Source organism: Triticum urartu, chromosome 1A (assembly GCF_056163025.1).
Source record: "Triticum urartu cultivar PI428250 chromosome 1A, HENAU_Tu73, whole genome shotgun sequence".
In the NCBI taxonomy this organism is placed as follows: Eukaryota; Viridiplantae; Streptophyta; class Magnoliopsida; order Poales; family Poaceae; genus Triticum; species Triticum urartu.
In genome coordinates, this window is record NC_141873.1 from 86,035,540 (window position 1) to 86,060,601 (window position 25,062).

Sequence of the window (25,062 nt, forward strand, 5' to 3'; positions counted from 1 at the left end):
CTCCATCGAGTTGACGATGATCTCCGGCGCACCGTCGCGGCCAGCCCCCGCCGTCGTGGCCGTGGCACTCCCCCCTCCACCAGCCTGCTCACCTGCCAGGATGTCTCTCTCTGTGGGTTTGCCTACACGTTCCAATCCAACAGGAGAAACCTTTGTGAACTGTACCTATCCGAAAAGGCAACCAGTTATAAAGTCAGCCAGCCGGGCCGGTGGCGCCCACAGCCCACCCGGCGGCGGCCGTGCCTACCATCCATCCCTCGCCTCGCCAGCCCCTCCTTCCGTTGTGTCCTTCCCTCCCCACCTCTGAGCTGTAGATGATGACGAAGGCCCCCATTGACTCCCCCAGCGCCCGCACCCGCACCCGCACCCGCGCACCATTTACCCCCGCCCACCGACACCCCGGCCCCACCGTATTAACCCTCTCCCACCGCCACCCTAGCCCCACCGTATTACCGCACACCCCGCCCCCCGCTGTCGCCTCTCTCCGCGTCCAGTGCGAACTGCAGTAGTACTACTCTTCTTCCCCCCACAGCCGTTTCTCTTTCTCTCCTCACTCCCCACCCCCTCGGATCCCAAGCTGCGGGCTGCGTCTGCGTCGGCGCCGTGGCGGCTGCAGCCTAGGGTTTAGCGCGGGGAGAGGGGAAGCTAGGGTTTGGGTCCGACGAGTTGGGGCGGCGATGGGGACGGCGGGGAAGGGCGCGTGGGTCGTGCCGGCGCCGGCGTACAAGGAGGTGGAGGGGTGGGAGGGGTCGGGGGACGACTCGCCGGGCTACAGGTGCGGCCACTCGCTCACCGTCATCGCGCCCACCAAGGGCCACGGCCCGCGCCTCATCCTCTTCGGCGGCGCCACGGCGATCGAGGCCGGCGCGACCTCCGGCCTCCCCGGCATCAGTTCGGTGCCCCTTGTCTCTCCCCTCTCGCGCGTGCTGTGCTCGAGTTGAAATTCTCCTTCTGTTGTGCTCTAATGGTGGGTTTTTGGTCTTGGACTGAAGGGCTCGCGGGGGTGACCAACACAGTGCACTCGTACGACGTGGACAAGCGGAGGTGGACGAGGTGAGGCCGCTGCTCGACCCAGATTTTTTGCTATGGTGCTTCGTCGAACGCCATAATTATAGCTCAATTTTGAGTCATGTTCTGTTGCGGAGGCTGAATGTATAGATTGTGCCCGATTACTGGTTGTACCTGTGTCTGGTTGTGTCAAAATGTGGTGAACTCTGTATCTTATGTTCGAGCTCACTAGCAGTTGTGTGTACGATTATATGCTTTCCATACATCAGTTACTTTTCTTGGCGTTATTCGGTAGGCAAGCCGAATGGACTCGTAACGGTATATTCGTTAGGCAATCCGAATGGACTCGTAACGCTAGATTAGAATGGACTCGTAATGCTTGTCTTGTAACGGTATATTCGTTAGATTAAGTTCTACGTGCCTGCAGGTTACATCCAGCTGGAGAGCCTCCATTTGGCTTCATTACAAGGCATAATTCTAGGTCAATTTTAAGTCATTTTCTTGTTGGGGAGGATAATTGTGTAGATTGTGTCCGATTATGGGCTGTACTTGTGTCTTGTTCGGTTAAATGTGGTGAACTCTGTATCTTATGTTTGAGTTCACTATCAATTGTGCACAATTATATGCTTTCCATACATCAGTTACTTAGCTGGGCGCTATTTGTTTGCCAAGCCAAATGGACTCGTAACGGTATATTCGTTACGCAAGCCGAATGGATTCGCAACGGTATATTTATTACGCAAGCCGAATGTACTCCTAATGGTTGATTTGTTAGGCAAGTCGAATGGATTCACAATGCTAGATTTGTTTTTCGTAACGCTAGATTCGTATGGACTCGTAACGGTATATTCATTAAATTAAATTCTACATTCCTGCAGGTTACATCCAGCTGGAGATCCTCCATCTCCAAGGGCTGCACATTCTGCTGCTGCTGTGGGCACCATGGTTGTTTTCCAGGTACGAGGAACTTGGTATTTTTGAGTTTCGATTTGGTGCCATCCAACTTAGTTCAGTGGTGAGTGGTGCAATGTCTGTGCAGGGTGGGATTGGACCAGCGGGGCATTCGACAGACGATCTCTATGTGCTTGATCTGACAAACGACAAGTTCAAATGGCACCGGTGAACACAAAGATACCTTTTTTTGTTTGTTTGTCAGTTTGCTCGCCTTTTTGGAGTTGATCTTTGGATGGGGATGTGATGTTTCCATTTCTGCTATCCGATGCAGGGTTGTTGTTCAGGGGGCTGGTCCTGGTCCTCGCTATGGTCATTGCATGGATTTGGTAGCGCAGCGTTACCTTGTGTCAGTCTCGGGAAATGATGGTTAGCTCTTAGCTGCAAAATTTACTGTATTGTATATCTGCGATAATTACTTTGACAATTTGTTTTCTTACTATTTCATGGAACGGCATTTTATTTTGGCTAGCAGCATCCACATGAACTTGTGAAATGACTTATTTTTTTGGTACAGGAAAGCGGGTCTTATCAGATGCTTGGGCTTTGGACACAGCTCAGAAACCATATAAGTGGCAGAAACTTAACCCTGATGGTGATAGACCTTCAGCAAGGATGTAAGTGGATCCATGCTCTCCAGAGAGGTGGAGAATCAAGTCACTAATCATTGAGGCATACTTGCATATGTTATTTTATGCATTCTAAATGTCTATGGGCCTTTTGCCATCTAATTTGACGTCAGTTGATTGTTGACGGTGCCACTATCACGGGGTTGTTATGGCCTGAGTCTAAGGATCTTAGGTTGTAGGGTGTGTTGGACAGGGAGGTGAGGTTGATAACCTTGCCAATGACTAGGTGCCACGGTGGCACGCTGTCTGCCAGCTAAAGAGAAGGCTAGAGGAGATAATGAAACCTCTTGTTTCTTCTTGATCTAAAAAAGCAAACGTAGCCTTCTATTTATAGAGGTGCCTAACAACCCATCTCTAGTTTATAGGAACTCTTGAATTCCTTATATACGATAAGATAACTGACCAAACTAAGGGATATCCTTCTATTTAAAACACATCCTGCTAATTTTGGAAACAATCATCATAATGGAGTATCTGGAAGAGTTGGCCTCCAAGCCTAGGCACCGCGGCTGCTGTGGAGACACGGTGACTAGAAGTGAACATGTTCCCGCATAACAATTATTGTAACTCACAGCATCCCGGCTTTAAGTATCACTCCATTTTGGAAATATTTGAATTTCTGTTGGGCTTCTTTTATAACTGAATGGACGAGCTCCTCAAAAGGAAGAAATAAAAACTGCATATGTAAGCCCGTGTTCCACGTAAATTCTGGTACTCTTATCTTACGGGCTTATTAGGGTTTTCCTGTATACTAAAATAAAAATGCTGCCTTCTGCCCATAACACAACGGTAACTATCTCCCTCTAAACAAATGTTATGCTAATTATTGAGAAAAGCTACTGTTGCACTACATAAATAGGGCATACGCAGAATGTTGTACCTTTACTGCAAGCTTTACATGTGAAAATAAACTGTCACTTCAAATCTCCTAGGCACTAGACTTTATTGCAATTCAACCATTTGTATAATTATGCAATTGTCTTACTTTCAGTTTGTTTTAAATCACTATAGGTATGGCACTGCCAGTGCACGCTCCGATGGCATGCTTTTACTTTGTGGTGGAAGGGATGCTTCTGGGACGGTACAATCTTCTGCCCTTGTTACTGTTTGATAGTCATCCTGGGCCCTGTTTGTTTGTTATTATGTTATCTGTCAATGTTTAGCTCTGACATACTAATGCGGAACATCATATGTATATATTTTAGTAAGAAGATCACCGGTAAAGCGTGATATGATACCTATTGATAATTTTAAAATATGCTCTTTCATTACTTTGCAAATTTATATCCAGGAAGGCCTACATATTTACAACTTATGCAGCTGTGAAATCACTTCATAATACTCCCCCCAGACTTCAGCCTCTGAAAATAACATTTTGGACATCGACACAGTCCGTTATTTGCTATAATATGTTTGTTATACCTAATGAAATTATGGTTTATAATGTACTTTTCAGGATAAATCACAATCAGCACATATGATCACCAAGAGGCCAATGAAAATATTTTAAGTTACATATATAGTCAAGCCTCTACAGTTTAACAACGCCCATGGTCAAAATATCAAACTTTCAAACACTGGAGGGAGTAATCTCTTTTGAATGTTAGATGTAGAATCATTTGTAAGGTAAAATTAGTTTAGTAATGTCACAAAAATGTAATCAAAGACTAAAAGTAGAGAAATATCATGGTAAATAAGTTACTGCTAAATGACATCGGTCAATGATTGTTATGCAAAATGGCAGTCATGTGGGTATACCATGTTGTGGGCTTGGAAATGCTATAGCCATATAGTGTGTTCTGCAGCACATGACATTGTAACATGCACTGTTTTATCATTCTTAATTTTGATTTGTTTGAACTTGGGACCATTGGATGCTGGTCTAACTGGAGGTTTTAATATGTTCTTATTTATGCTGTTAATTTGTTGTATATTGAGATTCATTTGATGATAATTCTAATGCATTTACAGCCACTCTCTGATGCTTATGGACTACTTATGCATACAAATGGTCAGTGGGAGTGGACTCTGGCTCCCGGGATATCTCCATCTCCAAGATATCAGCATGCAGCTGTAAGTTAGAAGTGTGACAGCTAAATATGTTGTGATGTTCATGAAGAATAATTGTTCAGATTGCGTGGATAGTCGATGTCTCAATTGCTTGTTTCTTGAAAATGTTACCATATTGATTTGATTTGTGCGCTTGTATCCAAATATTAGCTTCCCTTGCTTCTCCTGACAGTCTTAAGTTTTTAGGTCTTTGTTGGTGCTCGGCTGCATGTTACTGGAGGTGTCCTTAGAGGAGGGAGAGCTATTGAAGGGGAGGGTGCAATTGCAGGTTAGTGCACACTCTTAAATACTTCCATTACATTCAAATACATGTGTTTACTCTCCTAGACTCACTGGGCGAACACTTTCTGAAGTTCTGGACACTGCTGCTGGAGTTTGGTTGGATAGAAATGGCATTGTGACCTCTCGCACTCTAAAATCTTCCAATGAGCATGATGCTTCTTCGGATCTGCTTCGTCGTTGCCGCCATGCAGCTGCTTCTGTTGGTTCTCAGATATACATTTATGGTGGACTGAGGGGAGGTAAGTAATAGGAATATCAGTTTGGTGCTTCTTGCCACTCTTTGTATTGGCTCATCTGAAAACCGAGGAAACTATTTCCAACGACAGCATGTCATTGTTGTTTTTCTTTTGGGGAAACACATGATGATTGTTATTCTTTTGAGGAAGCACATGATCATTGTTATTTTCCTTTTGAGGGAACACATGATCATTGTCATCGGAGCTGCATTTCCATTTTGCTGTCACTAGATGGCATTATCACATTAATGTTTATTTCTCAGTGGAGTGGATTTTGGCACGATATGTTTAGTGTAGACAGTCTATCCATACGCGGTCAGATGATCATACTCATAATATCAGGTAATTACAGTAGTTGCAACGTTTTACCTGAACTACTGCAGCATGATTGTACCATGATCGCAGTATTAGGCGATGCCAGGATCTCCTATCTTATGGCATAACAAGTTCATGAGAACTTAAAATGGTTGAGCAGAGATAAGCACACAACTTGGTCCTTAATTATATTGGTTTGTATTGTTACCTTTGACTCCGGGATTGAATTATTTTGGTTGCATCTTTGCATGATGAAAGATATATCACCAAATTTGCGAAGCTGAAATCTTATACATGTTTTTTTTGTCTGAACAGATATCCTCCTCGATGATTTTCTTATTGCTGAGAATGCACCCTTCCAATCAGAAACTGATAGGGTCCCAAGGTCAGAAAATCAAAATAGAAACCATAATTTTAATTCTGACTCTCCGCCCTTCGAGCAATATACAAATAACAGTCATGAGACAGCTCCTGGTTTCAGGTTTCATACTCATCTTCTGTAGAGTTTGTACATCACTTGTGTATGGTGAAAGCTAAATATTTCTCCCATGAATTTCAGCACGGACAAGAAGTCAATTGACATGTTGACAGAGGCATCAGCTGCCGAAGCTGAAGCTGTTAGTGCTGTATGGCGAGCTGCAAAGGAAGCATCTCATGCATCTTCAGAAGACAGTCTTTCAGATGGAATAGGATCCGAGTCCCCTCTCAGTGAAACTTCACCAATGGCTGATGATTTAGATGATGGGGGCTCCATGGAACCAGATGTGAAGTTGCATTCTAGAGCAGTATGTATTTTGATGAAATTTCTTCCCATTTGTTTTCTTAATTGAATATGGACAAAAACATCCGTACAAAATTAATTTGGTTGAAAAGGAGTCCTTTGTATACCATTTCACTTTAGAAGCATCCAATGCAATTCTCAGATTGCTGTGAAGTATTTGATTCTACATGCACAATTTTCCAAGAGTGTGTGTGTACTATAGTTGAATTTGCTTCAATTAATGTAGCTATTTACCTCAAGAGAAGTTAATTCAACCTACGGTGGTAATATACCCTCTGCTAATGTACTCTGCTAATTTTGTATGCTTCAATGTTTGTGGGGCTTTTGTAGGCTGTAGAAATGTCTTGAATGAGTTGCCTGTTTTACTTAAAGATTCATCTGTGTGTTTTTTTGGGTGTGAATGTAGCTACTTCATTTATGTTGTTTGTCTTGCCAATTTCTGAATTGTTGATCTTCCACCTTGAAGGTTGTAGTTGCTAAAGAAGCAGTAGGAGATTTAGGATGTTTGGTCCGACAGCTTTCACTTGATCAGTTTGAGAATGAAAGTAGAAGAATGCATCCCGCGAACAATGATCAATCATATTCATCGAAGAAAGCATTAAATAGACAAAGGTCTCCACAAGGTTTGCATAAGAAGGTAAGGTCTCATCTTTAAATCCTCGGAGTTTGTGGAAGGAGCTATTTTTCTTACATTTTTCTGTTGCAGGTCATTTCGCTCTTATTGAGGCCAAGGAATTGGAATGCTCCAGCTGATAGGACCTTTTTCCTGGACTCTTATGAAGTTGGCGAGCTATGCTATGCTGCTGAGCAGATTTTTATGCAGGAACCAACTGTCTTACAACTAAAAGCACCAGTTAAAGTATTTGGTGATCTGCATGGGCAGTTTGGGGACCTAATGCGCCTTTTCGATGAATATGGTTATCCATCTACTGCTGGTGACATAACGTAAGTTGATCCTGAACCTTGTATGTACCTTTTGAACAGCTGAAACTAGTTTCAAAGTTTTAAAACAATCTTTTCTCTGTACACTCAATCTTCATATTCCACTATAAATTTTGAAATTATGTTGTTTTCTTTATGTAATGTGTTATTGCGCTTGCTTTCATATTTTCAGATATATTGATTATCTCTTCTTGGGAGACTATGTTGACCGAGGTCAGCACAGCTTGGAAACAATAACATTACTTCTTGCTCTTAAAGTGAGTGGTGATTTCTAATACGTGAAACATCATTGCTGCTGTTAGAACACTGTTTCGTGTAAAAGATAGTTCTGAGCCATTGAAAACAAATTTTGCAGATAGAGTACCCTGAACATGTCCACCTGATTAGAGGAAATCATGAGGCTGCTGACATCAATGCTCTTTTCGGCTTCCGTCTTGAATGCATTGAGAGAATGGTAGTTACGATTGTGCTTCATATATCTTTGGGGATTGAAATATTTGACGCGTTGGTTGACTTAATTCCTTTATGTAGGGTGAAAGTGATGGTATATGGGCTTGGACTAGATTCAACCAACTATTTAATTATCTCCCTCTGGCTGCTATGATAGAAAAGAAAATAATATGCATGCATGGTGGCATCGGGAGGTCAATAAACAGTGTGGAGCAAATTGAAAAAATTGAAAGGCCTATTACAATGGATGTCGGATCTATTGTCCTCATGGATCTTTTATGGTAGTACCTGGTGGCCATGCTATTTTCTTGTTATTATTTTTTACATGATTACATATCATAACTAATGAATACTTTCTACTTGTATAATTTCAGGTCTGATCCTACAGAAAATGATAGTGTAGAGGGTTTGAGGCCAAATGCACGAGGACCTGGCTTGGTAACATTTGGGGTATGATTGTGTTATGATTCAGTTGCTGTAGAAAAATATTTGCCATTTTATCTTATTATTGTTTCTTCCTTTCCAGCAATTAGTCTTACCGTAAGCTTATTATGGACCATGTTGATTGAACTTATTTCCTGTCAACTTGCAGCCTGATCGAGTGGCAGAATTCTGTAAACGAAACAAATTGCAATTGATCATAAGAGCTCATGAGTGTGTTATGGATGGATTTGAGCGTTTCGCCCATGGGCAGTTGATCACTTTATTTTCAGCCACTAATTATTGTGGTATGCGTCCTCTCACTCATTTCATCACCTATGCAACATAATGTCCGATTGTTTGCTAAGATCGTGCATGCACCAGGCACTGCAAATAATGCTGGCGCCATACTTGTGGTGGGAAGGGGACTAGTTATTGTCCCGAAGTTAATTCATCCACTTCCACCACCTGTTAATTCTCCTGAGTCATCCCCTGAACGTGCCATGGATGCCACATGGATGCAGGTCAGAATGAGTATTTTTGTACTCTTTTAATTTCTTTAGTGAGCCGAAGCATTGATCAAATTGATCTTGGGAATTTCTTTTACCAACATCATGCTTTAAATGGATGGTGGCGTTTTGATTGATTATTTTCCATACTCATTCACCCCTGTTATGGAAGTCCATAAACCATCATAACTCATGTTGTTCTTGTCTTGTGGGATTAGGATAAATTAACTCACAACTGTGGTGAAATTGCAATCATCTGCAGGAACTTAACATACAGCGGCCACCTACACCAACTAGAGGACGGCCGCATTCTGCTGGTGACAGGAACTCTCTTGCTTACATATGATACATAGCCGACCCCCTCCATCTTGACCCTGTATGTTTCTCGTCAGAAATTTCTTCGCCAGTTGCAAGGTACATACATTATACCTCGGGACAGCCAGCCAACAGAGCATCATGGACTCCCAATTTTTCGAGACATTGCCCGGTAGTTAAGTTGATAGTGACTCATCAGTGTTCAGTGCAGTCAGCCCCTCATTGGGGAGCTACATACATAACAGTTCTGAAGGGAAGAATGGAATGTTGTCAGATAATTGTTGGAAAGTGGGAGTCTGTGTGTATCATTGTCGCGGTTTACCTGTAACTGTAGTGTTGTACATGTTTAGATCATTGTTCATCCAGAGCAAGAAGGCTTGTAATGTGTTCCGTATACCGTGTTCGTTACCATTTAGGACGCTGCTTGCACAGCGCAGCTATACAAGTTTTACTGAGTTAGATTGGCTGGAGGAAAACTACCTCCTCGTGATGTTGTAACTGAAGTGTTGTTGATTAAATTTGTTATAGGAATGTTTACAATAAGTTTAGTTTATTTGTGTAACCTCAAGAAAGTGGTTGGTTTAAGTTATATCCTGTTTGGAACGTAGGAGGAATATAGGATGCCTTCATTTTTCTTTTCTCCAAGAAGTAGGTAGGAGCTCTGCCAATTTATCACGAGTTTGCCACCTGTATTTTACTGACTTATTTAAAAAGCTTTTTAATCAAAAAGGGATTTTTTTTTTGTGTGTGGCTATGTTTCACAATAGATTTCAAAACAAGTTCAACGCAATTCACACCAAGCCCTGGTCCGTTCAGTTAGGCAGGGAATATGATCGCAGAACTGTTTGCAATAAATTTAGTTTATTTGAGTAACCTCAAGAAAGTGGTTGGTTTAAGTTATATCCTGTTTGGAACGTAGGAGGAATATAGGATACCTTCATTTTCCTTTCTTCAAGAAGTAGGTAGGAGCTCTGCCAATTTATCAAGGCTTTGCTACCTATGTTTTACTGATTTCCTTAAAAAGCTTTTAAATAAAAAATAGATTTTTTTTGGCTATGTTTCACAGCAGATTTCAAAACAAGTTCAGCGCAATTCACACCGAGCCCTGGTCCGTTCAGTTAGGCAGGGAATATGATCTCAGAACTGTTCCAATCTGAATGGACACCAGTGTTCCACTCACTCTGGTGCTTGACTAATTTGTCAGCCACAATTGGGGCGTTATCTCGGAATACGGACGACGCACTGCACTGCAGCAGGTTTCACACGTCGGCGTGCAATATTCATGTAGAGCGGACGACTGTTTTGACCAACCGAGGGCCCGAAAGCGTAAAACACTCAGCATGTCTAGGCATTTTCATCTTCTTCCAACTCATTGAAATAAAGAAAAATTGGAAAAAAAATTCCGCTAGAAGGAGGGCTCGAACCTCCGACCTTGTGGTTAACAGCCACACGCTCTAGCCAACTGAGCTATTCCAGCTGTGTTGGCTAGAAGTGAAAAACACCATATTTGATATAGTGGATAAAGTCCAATGTAAGAAATGAAGTGACGAGCTATATGAAGCCCAATCATGACCTATGATCTTACTTTGAGTAGTCACGGTTTACATTTATAATATGTGTAGATAATATATACAGAGGATAAAGTACAGTGTAAGAAATGAAGTGGCGAGCTATATGAAGTCCAAGCATGACCTATGATCTTACTTTGAGTAGTCACGGTTTACATATAAAATGTGTAGATAATATAGTTTCAATAAAAATATACAAATATGTGGAAAGTACAGTATAATTTGATGTAAACATCATCGTAGTTCTAATAAATATTCTTAAAATTACATTAAGTTGTTACACAATTAGAGTTAACTACACATCATAAATTATTTTGCATATTTACACATGCCCCACCTCCACCCCTAGATCTGCTCTGCCAACTGATGTTCCATACTCTCCCCGTCCATGAATAAGTGTACATCTAGTTTTTGTTCTAAGTCAAAGTTTTAAAATTTTGACCAACTATATAGAAAAGAGTAGTAACATATATGCCATCAAATTGGTATGTTATGAAAGTACATTTTAAAACAGATCTATTGATACTAATTTAGTGTCATTGTTCCTTTCGTTATAAATGCTACTACTTTTTTCTTATAAAGTTGGTTTTTAAAACTTTGACTTAGGACAAAAGCTAGATATACACTTATTCGTCGAAGGAGGGAGTATGTGTTTAGTATGCGAACGACGATTTTTTGTCCAAAAGGACCACCTGCCGAATCAAATTGCTAGAAAATACCACATATGGGTCCAAATGACAGAAAAGACCAGCTGCACCATGGCAGCAGGCGCGCCAGCTGACACATGGCACATGCCTCCACGTGCGGAGGCGGCAACCCCTGCCGCCACAGGCCCAGGCGGCAGGAGCCGCGTAACAGGATTCGGTGGCCACGGGCGAGCCGCGACGGAACGGGACTGGGCAGGTGGGCCCCACGGCCACACCACGAGGCGGCCTCTACTGCTGTTGCTCCGCACGTCGGGATAGTAGTGCTATTGCTACGGCCGACGCGACAACACCCATGCTGGAATCCGAGGCCGCGGTAGGTGAATTTTGATGCCTCTTGCGCCGACACCCCGTGCTCCTCTCCTTTATATGTGCTACAGCTGCTCCCTGCGTAGACGCAATCTCTCCGGTTGCCTTTAGTGCCTCACTGCTCTCTCTCTCTCTCTAAGTCATCAAGAACATAGAGAAAGAAAACCTGAGTAGCCATTTTCACTCGTGATTTTGGGCGATTTAGAGTTCGATTTTGAAGATGATCAAGCTGAAGAAAAGATAGATCAAGGTAAGATCTATCTATTTTTGTTGGTTTCGTTCACATGCAAGCTATATTTGTTCTATCTTATTAGTCTATAAATACGTGCGGTCTTCTATTTTTTGCATTAATTGAGCACTTTGTGAAGTCATTTGAATCATTTTGACTAGAATTTGTCGGGAGAAGCAAACTAAGAAGTTGAAGATCAAGGTACAGGCTTTGCAATACATGGATTTTTGTGTGCATGCATAGTGGAAATTAGTTAGTTTTTTAGCTCGCAAATTAGCTATGCGATGTTCTAATGCTTAGATAGTAAATTTTTCAGCCAAGATATCTTGTGCTTATAGTATTTTTTTAGAAGAGTAAGTTGAAGATGTTGTAGATTAACGTTAGTTCTGTCCATTAGTACTATTTTTTTCTGACATGCATGATGTTGTTAGTGTTGTCATTAAGTCGTAATTAGAGATTGGGTTACAGCCGAAATCTGGACAACAAATATTTGACTGTATTGTAGATTGGGTTACAGCCGAAATCTAGACAACAAATCTGGACAACAGCCTTTGAAATGTATCAATTTAGTTTGACATGCAAGAATATCTAAATACGCTAAGTAAGAACAAGTTTGTGATGTTATTGGTCATTGGATGATTAAATGCGTTGTTACTTCATGTGGTTACTTTCCTATTAACTGACCTGGCCAATGATAGCAGTGTCATATTGTGTTAATTTGGTGCTGGCTGCTGAAGATAACAAGAGAAAGTCTCAAGACAACAAGGCAACCCCATTGTTTCTCTCCAATAAATCTAGTGCAGATAATATGGCAATTACTCTTGATTAATCTGTTCAGTTTCCCCACTAATTTAAGTTATGATGCAATGATCAAGACACTCACTACTGCAGGTTGCTACTAACGTGACACTACGATCAGAGACCCTTCGACGAAACTGTGTGCGATGCAATAATCGCAAACGATGGTGTAAAATAACCGTCAAAAAAGGTACAAAACGTTTGCGATGACGGATGCATCAAACATGGTTCAAATTTTAGTTGCGTGTGCGATGCAGGGCATACGGTTCAGTTCAATTAACTGTTTGCAATGTGGCAGAACAAAAGAAATGGGCAACCAGATGAATCCAAAAGAACCGTTTGCGTTGAAGAGATGCACAAATCCTGCTCTCACTTTGCATCATGTCGTCCCGGGGTCGACGGGCGGGAGGACAACAGCTGGAGGAGCTGAGAGGTAGCATTCGGCGGCAGCGTCCCATGCCGCTGGGGGGGGGCACGGAGAGGAAGGCGGCCGGCCATAGAAGTCAAAGGGCTCGCTTCCTAGTGAGCCTGCGCAGCATACAACTCACACGCTTCTCGGTGAGCCTGCGCATTCGAGGACAACTTGCACTCCTCTCGGTCAGCCTGCACACCGGACTGCGCTCGCACGCCTCCCGTTCAGTCAAGGTCAAGAAGCTGTCCACACGGCACCTCCTACAGCCATTAAAACCAAGACACGTGGCGTCATGTGAATGGTGAACACAACGCACACGGTTTGAATTATACAAACGTTTGAGATATTAAAGTGGCAGCTATTTTTTCAAAATGCCTTTGTTGGATGTCATTATTCGAGTGTGCCTTCTCTCAAAATGGACACGAAAAATACCACAGCATGTCGGGTGCCATTCCATGGTAGCATGCCAAGTTTCATGAATTTCAGATGAGTTTTGGATTTACTAGAATTTAAAAACCAGACATCTCAATGTTTTGCCGGCAATCAATGGTGCGCTGGTGTTTGAAATTCATTCCCATTTCTTGCATGGGACCTAAGCATGCACCTAAGGACACATATTTGATTTTTCAACCAATTTATATGCATTGGAGCATGTGCATGTAGTTCAAATTTGAATTATGCACATAAATTGATGCGAAGCATCCCAAGGCCATCCCCATGGACCCAACTACATCTCCTACGACACCTCTTGGACCCATGACACGAGCACGTGCAAGAGCTCTTGAAACCGAGGTGACATCTCTGTTGGAGATATGCCCTAGAGGCAATCATGTATGATGATATTTCCTATGTGTTTATGAATAAAGATAGTCCTTGGACATTATCAATGATGTGTATTAGCAAGTACGTGACTTGTTTGTGGGACTATGCATTGTATGATGGCTGTCCTAAAAGGTCCCTAGTCGAAAGGGCTGTGTGGACGCGCAGCCAACTAGACTAGCATATGACACGGTCGATGGCTTGGTCTCACTAGCCATGGAGCATTGGATGCTAACCGGATAATATGGACTTGGAAGGATCTGGTCGGATTCAACGTAGTCGGATCTGAGTCGAGATAAGGTCCAAGTCGGACAGACCCAACTATGAGACGCAGCGATATGTCATCTATGAGTCTCTAGTACAACATATGTTCTATGTCCTAAGACCTGAGCTGACGCATGTTCTCGTGATGGTGACAGGCTTGCTTTGGGCCGACCAAACACTACTCCGTAACTGGGTAGTTATAAAGGTAGGTTTCGGGTTTGTCCAGAACCATGATGCGAGACGTGGTCAAGCAAGATGGGATTTGCCCCTCCGATCAGGAGAAATATACTCTGGGCCCCTCATGTGATCCGACCAGGATAAGCATGGCCATGCGACAAGGATTATGAGATAATCCGGTTTGTGGTCGGCATAACTGGAACGAGAAAGAGGTCGGGCTAGCACAAGGATGACAGACCCACCTTGAGCTCGACAACATATATCATGTGGCAAAAGGAATGGAAGTATGATGTACAGGTTCGCTAACCATCTTCATAGTCTGCTTGGTGTTTGGCATGCCTTGCTAGAGGCCGCTACCAACCGTGCAGTTCAGAGTTGATCCGAACTGCGACCAAGCCGACTTGAACCTAAGGGGTCGCGCGCTTAAGGGAAGGAACCTACGAGGTCAGATCCGAGGAAACTGGTCGGATGTGATCCGAACTGTATTCGGATTGTGGCCGAGTAGACTTATGGGCTTTAGGGTCTGTGCGAGGCCCAAGTGTTGAGCCTGTGACGGACGCCTATATATATATAGTGGAGGTGCGGCACACTCATGGGGCTGATTGCTTCGGCGCTATCACTAGGGTTTGCATGTGTTGCGAATAGACACCTCCACTCGCCGCCGGTTGTGTGATCGGACCTAGCAGTCCGTCGCACGACGTTCCTCCTGCACGCATGGATACCGTTAGAGGCGGTGGACTTGCGCCGCTCCGACGAACCTGTACGTGGGAACCGACCACCGGTTGTACGAGGGAAATCGGACAAGGAGGAGACGAGATCCACGCGGACGCGCTGCCCCAACTCTTCTTCCGTTGCACGGCACCACGCGTCTAGTGGTAACGAATTGTGATCCATCTCCCGTAGCATGTTCTTGGTTGTTCTACGCGTAGGAGATTTTAATTTGCAGTCGACGCACCCTACCGTAGATCCCAACAATCTCTCCTCTCACAATTCCACTTCGATGCACATGAGACATGGCTACTACCTCATATGGACACTTTGTGCATACTCAGGTACCATGGAGAAGTTAAGGAGCAAGGACAAGAGGAAGAGGAAGATGGACGAGAAGACGGAGAAGAAGGAGGGCTGCAGGAAAAGTCCCAGCCACTGGACGACCGGCCGAGACCGAATGTCCGACGCCTGAAGCATCAGCCGAGCCCCAGCGAGCGGACGTCCGGTCTAGACCGGATGGCCGGTGCCCCTGCACCCGAAGCAGACGAGCGGACGTCCGTTCCGGACCGGACGACCGGCACACCTGCATCCGAGCCAACATCAGCGGAAGTTCGACGCTTCCGGACATCCAACACCCCCATCACAGAGCAGAACCAGCGGACGTCCGGCCGCTCCTGAGACACCGGACGACCGGCCAGCAACGGACGTCCGGTACCTGGCTGCGTCCAGATTCGGGCCCGAGGCCCATGTACCCCTTCTATCGCCCCCATTTGCACTTAGACTATAAATAGACCTCTCCCACATCCTTTCTAGGGTTAGCATTGGTTTAGCTCATTTAAGAGATAGAGCATTGCTCATCCACATCGGATCTACTCCTCGAGAGAGACCGCGACCTCTTCGGAGAAGAACCCTTTGTATTCAAGACCTCCTTGCGGAGAAGAACATCAAGACCTCCTTACGGAGAAGACCGTTACCCTTGTATCGTCCTTAGTTGATCGTGTACTGTGTGAACCCTATGTATTCGAGGATCTAGCACTTCTGTGACTTGTTCTTGTTAGTTTGAGTTTTCCTCTTGTGTTTCCCCTTGTGATTTCCCTTGTTTCCCTCCTCGCATTCTTTGTGTTCATCATGGGATCCGCTCCTTTCATGAAAGATCGGCCCCTAGGGTTCCTACCCTACATCATCTTGGTATCAGAGCCACGTTGATCACGATTTCGGAGCCTCCCCGTTGTGTTTCTAGCCTTGTTTTTGTTGTTTTTCGTCCTAATTTGAAAATTCCCCACAAAAATAGCCCCAATTTTTTTTGTGACTTGTTGGTGTGTTGAGACTTTGTTGGTTTGGATCCACGGTTTTGCTTTGTGTTGAGTGGATCTAGCCTTTCCCCCTTGTCTCCACCCTTATCATCCACGAAATCGCCTGAAATCGACGACATTTATCTCATCCACCTCGCCCTTGTGCTGTTCATCCCGTGCCCGAGCAGAGCCCAGGCACCGGACGTCCGATCACCACCGGACGTCCGACGACCGGACGACCGCTCCCCACCGGACGTCCGGAGTTCCCTGACGAAACTGAATTTTTTCAGTATAGTCACCACCACCGCCCCACATTTCCGCATACGCACTCCTACCACTAATACACCATCCCCACTTTCGCATACCACCACCATTGCTTACCCATTTTGCTCTCCGACACGTTTGCTACTTCGAACTTTGAGAATTTGAGTTGCGGTACCGTATCCTTTTGTGTTTCGGCTATCTAGGTACGGTTCGACATCAACATCACCGCCGCTCATCTTCGCCATGGACGCGTCATCAATAACGACCACCTAGACTACATCTTGGTATTCGATACACCATTTTGACACCATACCGTACGCAATAATGGTAACCTTGTCTTGGTATTGGACATATCACTCTTGCCATAACATCGATAACCATCATAGCCTTACTCCTTTGTGTTGCTTACCCATCGAGACTAGCCATTGAGTATTGCCGGCAACGAGACTTGTGCACATTAGTGATCATACTTCCCGTAGCATACATACATCATTGTTGCATATATTGGTATAATCTCTTATGTCACAAAGTTGTCATCGCATACACAATTGCTATCTTGGTTCATCAAGCATTGCATGAGAAAAGAGCTCAAACATCAAAGAGCCAAACAAGCTTTTAAGCAAAGAGGAAAGATAAGCAAAGAGCTTTTAAGCAAGAACCATAGCATCATACAACATTAAGATTGTCATACTAGATCATCTTGGATCATATCATAGTAACACCTTGCATAGAGCATACTTGGGATAGAAGTCGTTACATTTTTGCTAAGTAGGTTGTGCACAAGTTCTTGTATCCGCCTTTTGTGCAATCGTGCTAGCGTCTCTCTAGTGCTGTGCAACAAGAGCATTTTTGTGGATTCCACATTTTGGCTCACCCTTGGTTGCAGGGCCCCACTTATCTTTTTGCGTGTGTGTTTCCCTGTACCTTATATGCTTGGTCTACTTGTTACATTGCATCTTGCGAATCTTTTCCAACATTATTGAAGCTCATCACTTACAATTGCATCAAATTTTGTGCCACCATCCTAACCAAGCTCCACCATAATCTTTTACTTGTGTAGGTGTGAGAAACCGACAAGAGCTAGTACCAATTATGCTATTTCCTTGTCCTACATTGGAGTGATCATCGATCCACTTTCAATTTCGGTCAAGGTACATTTGGTATTCGTTCTTCTCTTTCTACCACTCACATTTGTCTTGGAATGATGGATAGGCCAAGTACTTCTACCAACCCACTCTTCATGGAGCAAGACGACGACATGAACTCCTTCGTCACCAAGAGTCACCTCTGGTGCACAACGTGCTTTGCATCAAGAGAAACAAGCTATGAGTGAACGCATCGACAACCTCACCGCCGACTTGCGACTCTCCGAGCAACGTACAAGGGACTACTTCGACCACAAGCTCGACGATCACAAGCAAGAGAATGACGCAGGGATGGACGAGATTCACGCTTTGTTGCTCAACCGCTCTTCTTCCACTTCGTACTCAACAACAAGGACTCGCTCAGGTTGACACTCCGACTTCACCCTCTCCGGCTCAAGTACACCGACATCGAACACTCTACGCCGTGCCGCGCAATGATCATCAAGCAAGCCTCAATCCTCTACGTGACACCGACTCTCTAGAGCATCGACGACGTCAAACCCAAGAGTCTTTTGCGCTAGCACGAGAATGGCAACGACAACGCCAACTTGAAGAGGAAGAGCGAGCGCGTCTACACCAAGTTGCACAAGATGCTGAGGCACAACGCCAAGAACAACACCTCCGTGAAGCTCAAGCACTTGCGGCGTAACAAGCCCTCCAAGATTCAAGTCGAGCCATAGCCGACCGAGGCCGAAAAGCTCGTGAACAAGAAGAAGCACTTCGCGAAGAAATTCATGAACGATGACATCAAGCTCGCGTGCACCGTCACGTTCCTCAAGTTCCTCCTCGAGCTCGACAAGCTCCTCCACAAGCTCGCCGAGAACATCAAGTTCATCAAGAGCATGAAGACGTTGGAAATCCTCCACGACAAGAGCAACATGAGGTTGAAAACCCTCCTCACCAAGAGCAACGCGAGCTTGAAAATCATCAACAACATGGGCGTCATCATCCCCGACCCCAACACAATGAAGAGCAATGCTACGGAAAGCTCAAGTTCACCATGCCCAAGTTCAATGGAAGCAATGGTCCCGAAGAGTACCTTTCATGGGCATTGAAAGTTGACAAGATCTTCCATTTGCACAACTACGACGAAGAGAAGAAGATCGTGATGGCATCCCTTGAGTTCCAAGACTATGTCCTCATTTGGTGGGAACAAGTTATCGAGCGCCGAGAGGCAAGAGGTGAACCACCCATCACTACTTGGATGCAAATGAAGGATGTCATGAGGGCACACTTTGTGCCTACCTACTACAACCGCGACCTCTTCAAGAAACTCCAACTACTCAAGCAAGGAACCAAGAGCGTTGAAGAGTACTACAAGGAGATGGAGATTGCCATGATACGAGCCAATGTCATGGAAGATGATGTGCAAACAATGGCACGTTTCTTGAATGGACTCAACCATCCTATCAAGAAGATCACCGACTTCCAACCATACTCGAACCTCATCGAGCTAGTGCACCAAGCTACCAAAGCGGAACGCCAAGTGCAATATGATTTCAAGTATGCCAAGTTCTCATCCAAGTCATACTGCTTCTCCAACACCCAAGCTTCAATGACTCCGACACCGTCTACCAAGCCTTCTACTACCAACATCGACAAGTCGAGTTCCAAGAAAGCTTCGTAGACTCCAAGTCATCCTACTACGAGCAACTTCAAGACGAGAGCTTCATCATCTTCAACCCCAACCGATGAGACCGTCAAGACGAGTTCCTTCAAATGCTTCACATGCGGAGGCCGAGGCCACAAGTCCTACGAGTGCACCAACAAGCGAACCATGATCCTCAACGACGACGGAACATACGACTCGATGAGTGAAGGAGAAATGGACGCTCTTGAGCAAGTCGCCATGCACCGGCAAGTGAATGATGAAGAGGAACAAGTCTTTTGTGATGAAGATTCAACTCCCGCCCTTGTTGTCTCCAAAGTTTTGACTCTCCAACATCACCAAGAAGAAGACCAAAGATGCCACATATTCCACACCAAGGCCGGCATCAATGGACAAGCCGTCAAGGTCATCATCGATGGAGGGAGTTGTCATAATCTCACAAGTGAAGAACTTTGCTCCAAGCTCCAATTTCCTAAGACGAAGCACCCTCATCCATGCAAAGTGCAATGGCTTAGCAACTCCGACACTATCCAAGTCGAGCATCGAGTACAAGTCTCCTTCAAAATTGGCGCCTACGAAGACACCTTGGAGTGCGATGTCATTCCAATGACCGTTTGCCATCTTCTCCTTGGACGCCCATGGAAATTTGATAGAGGAGTCATCCACAACGGTCGAATGAACCACTACATCTTCAAGATGAAGGGCAAGGAGTACGTCCTCCGTCCAATGTCGCCAAGCCAAGTGATCGCCGACAAGCAAGCCACCCATCGTGGAGATCCTAGTGAGAGAGCGAGCCACCAAAAAGAGAGTGAGCGCCACAAGCCCAAATCGAACACCTCCACGATGAGCGAAAAGAAGAACTTAGTCCTATTTGCCACCAAAAGTGAGATAAGAGGAGTGTGTGAGAACCCATCTAGTGTCCTACACTACGTCATTGTGTGCAAGGACAATGCACCACAAACTAACACTTCTCACACTCTTCCTCTAGTGTTGTCTTCTCTTTTGCATGAATTTCATGATGTTTTTCCCGATGAGCTACCTCCGGGACTACCTCCACTACGAGGTATCGAGCACCACATCGACCTCATCCCCGGAGCACCTCTTCCGAACAAAGTTCCATAACGCGTCAACCCCAAAGAAACCAAAGAAATACAAAGGCAAGTAAAGCATCTCATAGACCATGGACATGTGCGTGAAAGTTTGAGCCCTTGTGCCGCCCCGGTCATTCTTGTGCCAAAACGAGATGGTAGCTTTCGCATGTGCTCCGATTGTAGACCTATCAATGCTATCACCGTTCGTTATAGGTATCCAATTCCACACCTTGATGATATGCTTGATGAACTTAGTGGTGCCACTATCTTTTCCAAAATTGATCTTAAGAGTGGTTACTATCAAATACGCATACAAGAGGGTGATGAATGGAAAACCGCTTTCAAAACCAAGTTTGGCTTGTATGGGTGGTTAGTCATGCCTATGGGTCTTTCGGAAGCACCGGGTACTTTTATGCACCTTATGAATCATGTCTTTTGCCCTTACATTGGTATATTTGTTGTGGTCTACTTTGATGATATCCTTGTTTATAGAAAATCTCTTAGAGATCATGTCACCCATGTTCGAACCGTTTTGCAAACTCTTCGAAAAGAGCAACTCTATGCTAATATTGAGAAATGCCTTTTTTGGCGTTGACAAGCTCGTTTTCTTGGGTTTTGTTGTTTCTTCTAAGGGTGTTCATGTTGATGAGTCCAAGATCAATGCTATTAAGACTTGGCCGCAACCAACCAATTTGCATCAAGTGCGTAGTTTTCTTGGCCTTGCGAGTTTCTATCGTTGCTTTGTGAAAGATTTTAGCACCATTGCTTCGCCTTTGCATGCTTTGAGCAAGAAGAATGCGCCTTTTGTTTGGGGACCATCCCAAGATACCGCATTCAACGAGCTTAAGAATTTGCTTACTCATGCTCCCGTGCTTGCTTTACCCAACTTCGACAAGCCTTTTGAGATTCATTGCGATGCTAGCGGTAATGGCATAGGAGGTGTGTTAACGCAAGAGAAGCGCCCCATAGCTGACTTTAGTGAGGAACTCTCCGGCGCGCAACTCAATTACCCCATCTATGACAAAGAGCTATATGCTTTAGTGTGAGTCTTGCATGAATGGGAACATTACCTTCATCCCCATGAGCTTATCATTCATACCGATCACGAAACGCTCAAGTATCTTAAGGGCCAAACCAAGTTGAAAAAGCTTCATGCTAAATGGAGTGAATTTATTGAGTCTTTTCCTTATGTCATCAAGTACATCAAAGGTAAGGAAAACATTGTCGCGGATGCCCTTTCCCGCATATGCATGCTTGTTACTCAACTTGAATTGGATGTCATTGGTTTTGAGCATATCAAAGACTTTTATGAGCATGACCCTACTTTTGCTACTCCTTATGCCAAGTGTTTGATGCATACTTCTTGGGAACGCTATTACATCAAAGATGGATATCTTATGAGAGCTAACAAACTTTGCATCCCCGAGTCTTCTCTTCATTTGTTGCTTTTGCAGGAATCTCATGGAGGAGGCTTAATGGGACATTTTGGACGAGACAAGACGCTCGCCACGCTCTCGAAGAACTACTTTTGGCCCAAGATGTTTCGCGACGTCAACCGCTTCACCAACCGATGCTCTACATGTCGCAAAGCTAAGTCCAAAGCTCAATCCCATGGCCTTTATATGCCTCTACCAATTCCATACCAACCATGGGAAGATATTAGCATGGAATTTGTACTTGGTTTGCCTAGGACTCGAAATGGGAAGGATTCAGTATTTGTCATTGTGGACCGTTTCTCAAAAATGGCACATTTTATTCCTTGCGACAAGATAGACGATGCTTCACATGTTGCTAATCTCTTTTGTAGGGAAATATTGCGTCTACACGGAGTGCCAAAGACGATCGTCTCGGACCACGACGTCAAGTTCCTTAGCTACTTTTGGAAGACCCTATGCGCCAAGCTCGGAATCAAGCTACTTTTCTCCACGGCGTATCATCCACAAACCGATGGCCAAACGGAAGTTACCAACCGCACACTCTCCACTCTACTTCGAGTACTCATCAAGAAGAACATCAAGGAGTGGGAGGAGTGCCTACCTATCACCGAGTTCGCCTACAACTGAGCAAAACACTCAACAACCGGCAAGTCCCCCTTCGAGGTCGTCTATGGCTTCAATCCTTTGTCACCATTGGACATTCTCCCTCTACCACTCCAAGAGCGCATCAATTTGGACGCTAGCGCAAGAGCGACACATCTCAAGAAGGTGCATGAAGATACACGGAACACCATCGAGCGCCAAGTTCAACGTCTTGCGTCCAAGCTCAACCTCAACAAGCACCCTATGGTCTTCAACATTGGTGATCTCGTGTGGCTACACCTTCACAAGGACCGTTTTCCACAAGAACGCAAGTCCAAGCTTCGACCACGAGCAGATGGACCCTTCAAGGTGCTCGCACGATACAACGACAATGCTTACAAGATTGACCTCCCACGCGACAAGTACAACGTGAGCGACATCTTCAACGTCAAGGATCTTTCTGCCTTCCATGGTGATGAAGAATTTGATCCGAGGACGGATCTTCCCCAAGGGAGGGGAGATGATGAGGAGCATCCAAAGGCCATCCCCATGGACCCAACTACATCTCCTACGACACCTATTGGACCCATGACACGAGCATGTGCAAGAGCTCTTAGAAACCGAGGTGACATCTCTCCTCTCACAATTCCACTTCGATGCACATGAGACATGGCTACTACCTCATATGGACACTTTGTGCATACTCAGGTACCATGGAGAAGCTAAGGAGCAAGGACAAGAGGAAGAGGAAGATGGACGAGAAGACGGAGAAGAAGGAGGGCTGCAGGAAAAGTCCCAGCCACCGGACGACTGGCCTGGACCGGACGTCCGGTGCCTGAAGTATCAGCCAAGCCCCAGCGAGAGGACGACCGGTCCATACCGGACGACCGGTGCCCCTGCACTCGAAGAAAACAAGCGGACGTCCGGTCCGGACCGGATGACCGGCGCACCTGCATCCGAGCCAACATCAGCGGAAGTCTGACGCTTCCGGACGTCCGGCACCCCCATCACAGAGCAGAACCAACGGACATCCGGAGGACACCGGACGACCGGCCGCTCCTGAGACACCGGACGACCGGCCAACAGCGGACGTCCGGTACCTGGCTGCGTCCAGATTCGGGCCCGAGGCCCATGTACCCCTACTTTCGCCCCCATTTCCACTTAGACTATAAATAGACCTCTCCCACCTCCTTTCTAGGGTTAGCATTGGTTTAGCTCATTTGAGAGATAGAGCATTGCTCATCCACATCGGATCTACTCCTCAAGAGAGACCGCGGCCTCTTCGGAGAAGATCCCTTTGGATTCAATACCTCCTCATGGAGAAGAACATCAAGATCTCCTTACGGAGAAGACCGTTACCCTTGTATCGTCCTTAGTTGATCGTGTACCGTGTGAACCCTATGTATTTGAGGATCTAGCACTTTTATGACTTGTTCTTGTTAGTTTGAGTGTTCCTCTTGTGTTTCCCCTTGTGATTTCCCTCGTTTCCCTCCTCGTGTTCTTCGTGTTCATCACAGGATCCGCTCCTTTCGTGAAAGATCGGCCCCTAGGGTTCCTACCCTACATCATAAATGCATTGAAAACTCAGTTAATGCATAAAAATGTCCAAACGAACCCCGGAAAATCAAAAAAATTGACACACCACTCGTGTTGTTCTATGTTGACACAAGATTTTTTTTGAACCAATAAGAGGCAATGGAAATCGTTTCGTCCCCAAAGGTGGGACGTTCCCTACTGAAACCATCATGCTTGTTGTGAGAAGCTCTGGTTCGTGAGAAGCATATACCCTAACCTGCCCCAAATGGAACACAAATTTTACCACGGCATGTTGATGCCGCTCCATGATAGCGTGCCAAGTTTCATGAATTTCAGACGAGTTTTGGATTTACTAGAATTTAAAAACCAGCATCTCAATGTTTTGCCAGCAATCAACGGTGCCCTGGTGTTTGAAATTCATTCCCATTTCTTGCATGGGACCTAATAATGCACCAAAGGACACAGATTTGATTTTTCAACCAATTTATATGTACTGGAGCATGTGCATGTAGTTCAAATTTGAATTATGCACATAAATGCATTGAAAAATGCATAAAAATGTCCAAACGAACCCCAAAAAATCACAAAAATTGACACAACACTCCTGTTGTTCTATGTTGACAGAAGAAATTTTTTGGAAGCAATAAGAGGCAATGTATATCGTTTCGTCCCCAAAGGTGGGACGTTCCCTACCCAAACCATCATGCTTGTTGTGAGAAGCTCCGGTTTGTGAGAAGCATATACCCAAACCTGCCCCAAATGGGACAAAAATTTTACCACGGCATGTTGATGCCGCTCCATGATAGCATGCCAAGTTTCATGAATTTCAGATGAGTTTTGGATTTACTAGATTTTAAAAACCATACATCTGAATGTTTTGCCGACAATCAACGGTGCCCTGGTGTTTGAAATTCATTCCCATTTCTTGCATGAGACCTAAGCATGCACCCAAGGACACATATTTGATTTTTTCAACCAATTTATATGCATTGGAGCATGTGCATGTAGTTCAAATTTGAATTATGCACATAAATGCATTGAAAACTCAGTTAATGCATAAAAATGTCCAAACGAACCCCGAAAAATCACAAAAATTGACACAACACTCCTGTTGTTCTATGTTGACACGAGAAAAACTTTTGGAAGCAATAAGAGGCAATGGATATTGTTTCATCCCCAAAGGTGGGACGTAACCTACCGAAACCATC

At 44.8% G+C, this 25,062-nt stretch overlaps 1 protein-coding gene and 1 non-coding gene across 2 annotated transcripts; one reads left to right on the plus strand and one right to left on the minus strand.

The window, feature by feature from the left end:
* The first annotated feature begins 485 nt into the window (after window positions 1–485).
* BSL1 (BRI1 suppressor 1 (BSU1)-like 1) lies at window positions 486–9,461 on the plus strand. Its single transcript, XM_087513803.1, has 21 exons — window positions 486–891; window positions 993–1,053; window positions 1,887–1,965; window positions 2,048–2,127; window positions 2,234–2,328; window positions 2,477–2,576; window positions 3,600–3,669; window positions 4,560–4,661; window positions 4,845–4,926; window positions 5,012–5,179; window positions 5,807–5,972; window positions 6,051–6,276; window positions 6,739–6,909; window positions 6,979–7,217; window positions 7,387–7,471; window positions 7,570–7,668; window positions 7,746–7,945; window positions 8,039–8,114; window positions 8,257–8,392; window positions 8,469–8,608; window positions 8,856–9,461. Exons 1-21 carry the CDS (start codon window positions 678–680, stop codon window positions 8,937–8,939), a joined length of 2,673 nt encoding a protein of 890 aa, XP_087369929.1. The 5' UTR covers window positions 486–677; the 3' UTR covers window positions 8,940–9,461.
* An 850-nt stretch (window positions 9,462–10,311) lies between these two features.
* TRNAN-GUU (transfer RNA asparagine (anticodon GUU)) lies at window positions 10,312–10,385 on the minus strand. Its single transcript has one exon. It is a non-coding gene; the product is annotated as a tRNA-Asn (tRNA).
* Window positions 10,386–25,062: the final 14,677 nt, after the last annotated feature.

Coding starts and splice junctions, on each gene's coding strand:
- BSL1 (XM_087513803.1), top strand. CDS start 678: ATGGGGACGGCGGGGAAGGGCGCGTGGGTCGTGCCGGCGCCGGCGTAC. Junction 1,966..2,047: donor GCACCATGGTTGTTTTCCAG/GTACGAGGAACT, acceptor ATGTCTGTGCAG/GGTGGGATTGGACCAGCGGG. Junction 2,329..2,476: donor GTCAGTCTCGGGAAATGATG/GTTAGCTCTTAG, acceptor TTTTTGGTACAG/GAAAGCGGGTCTTATCAGAT.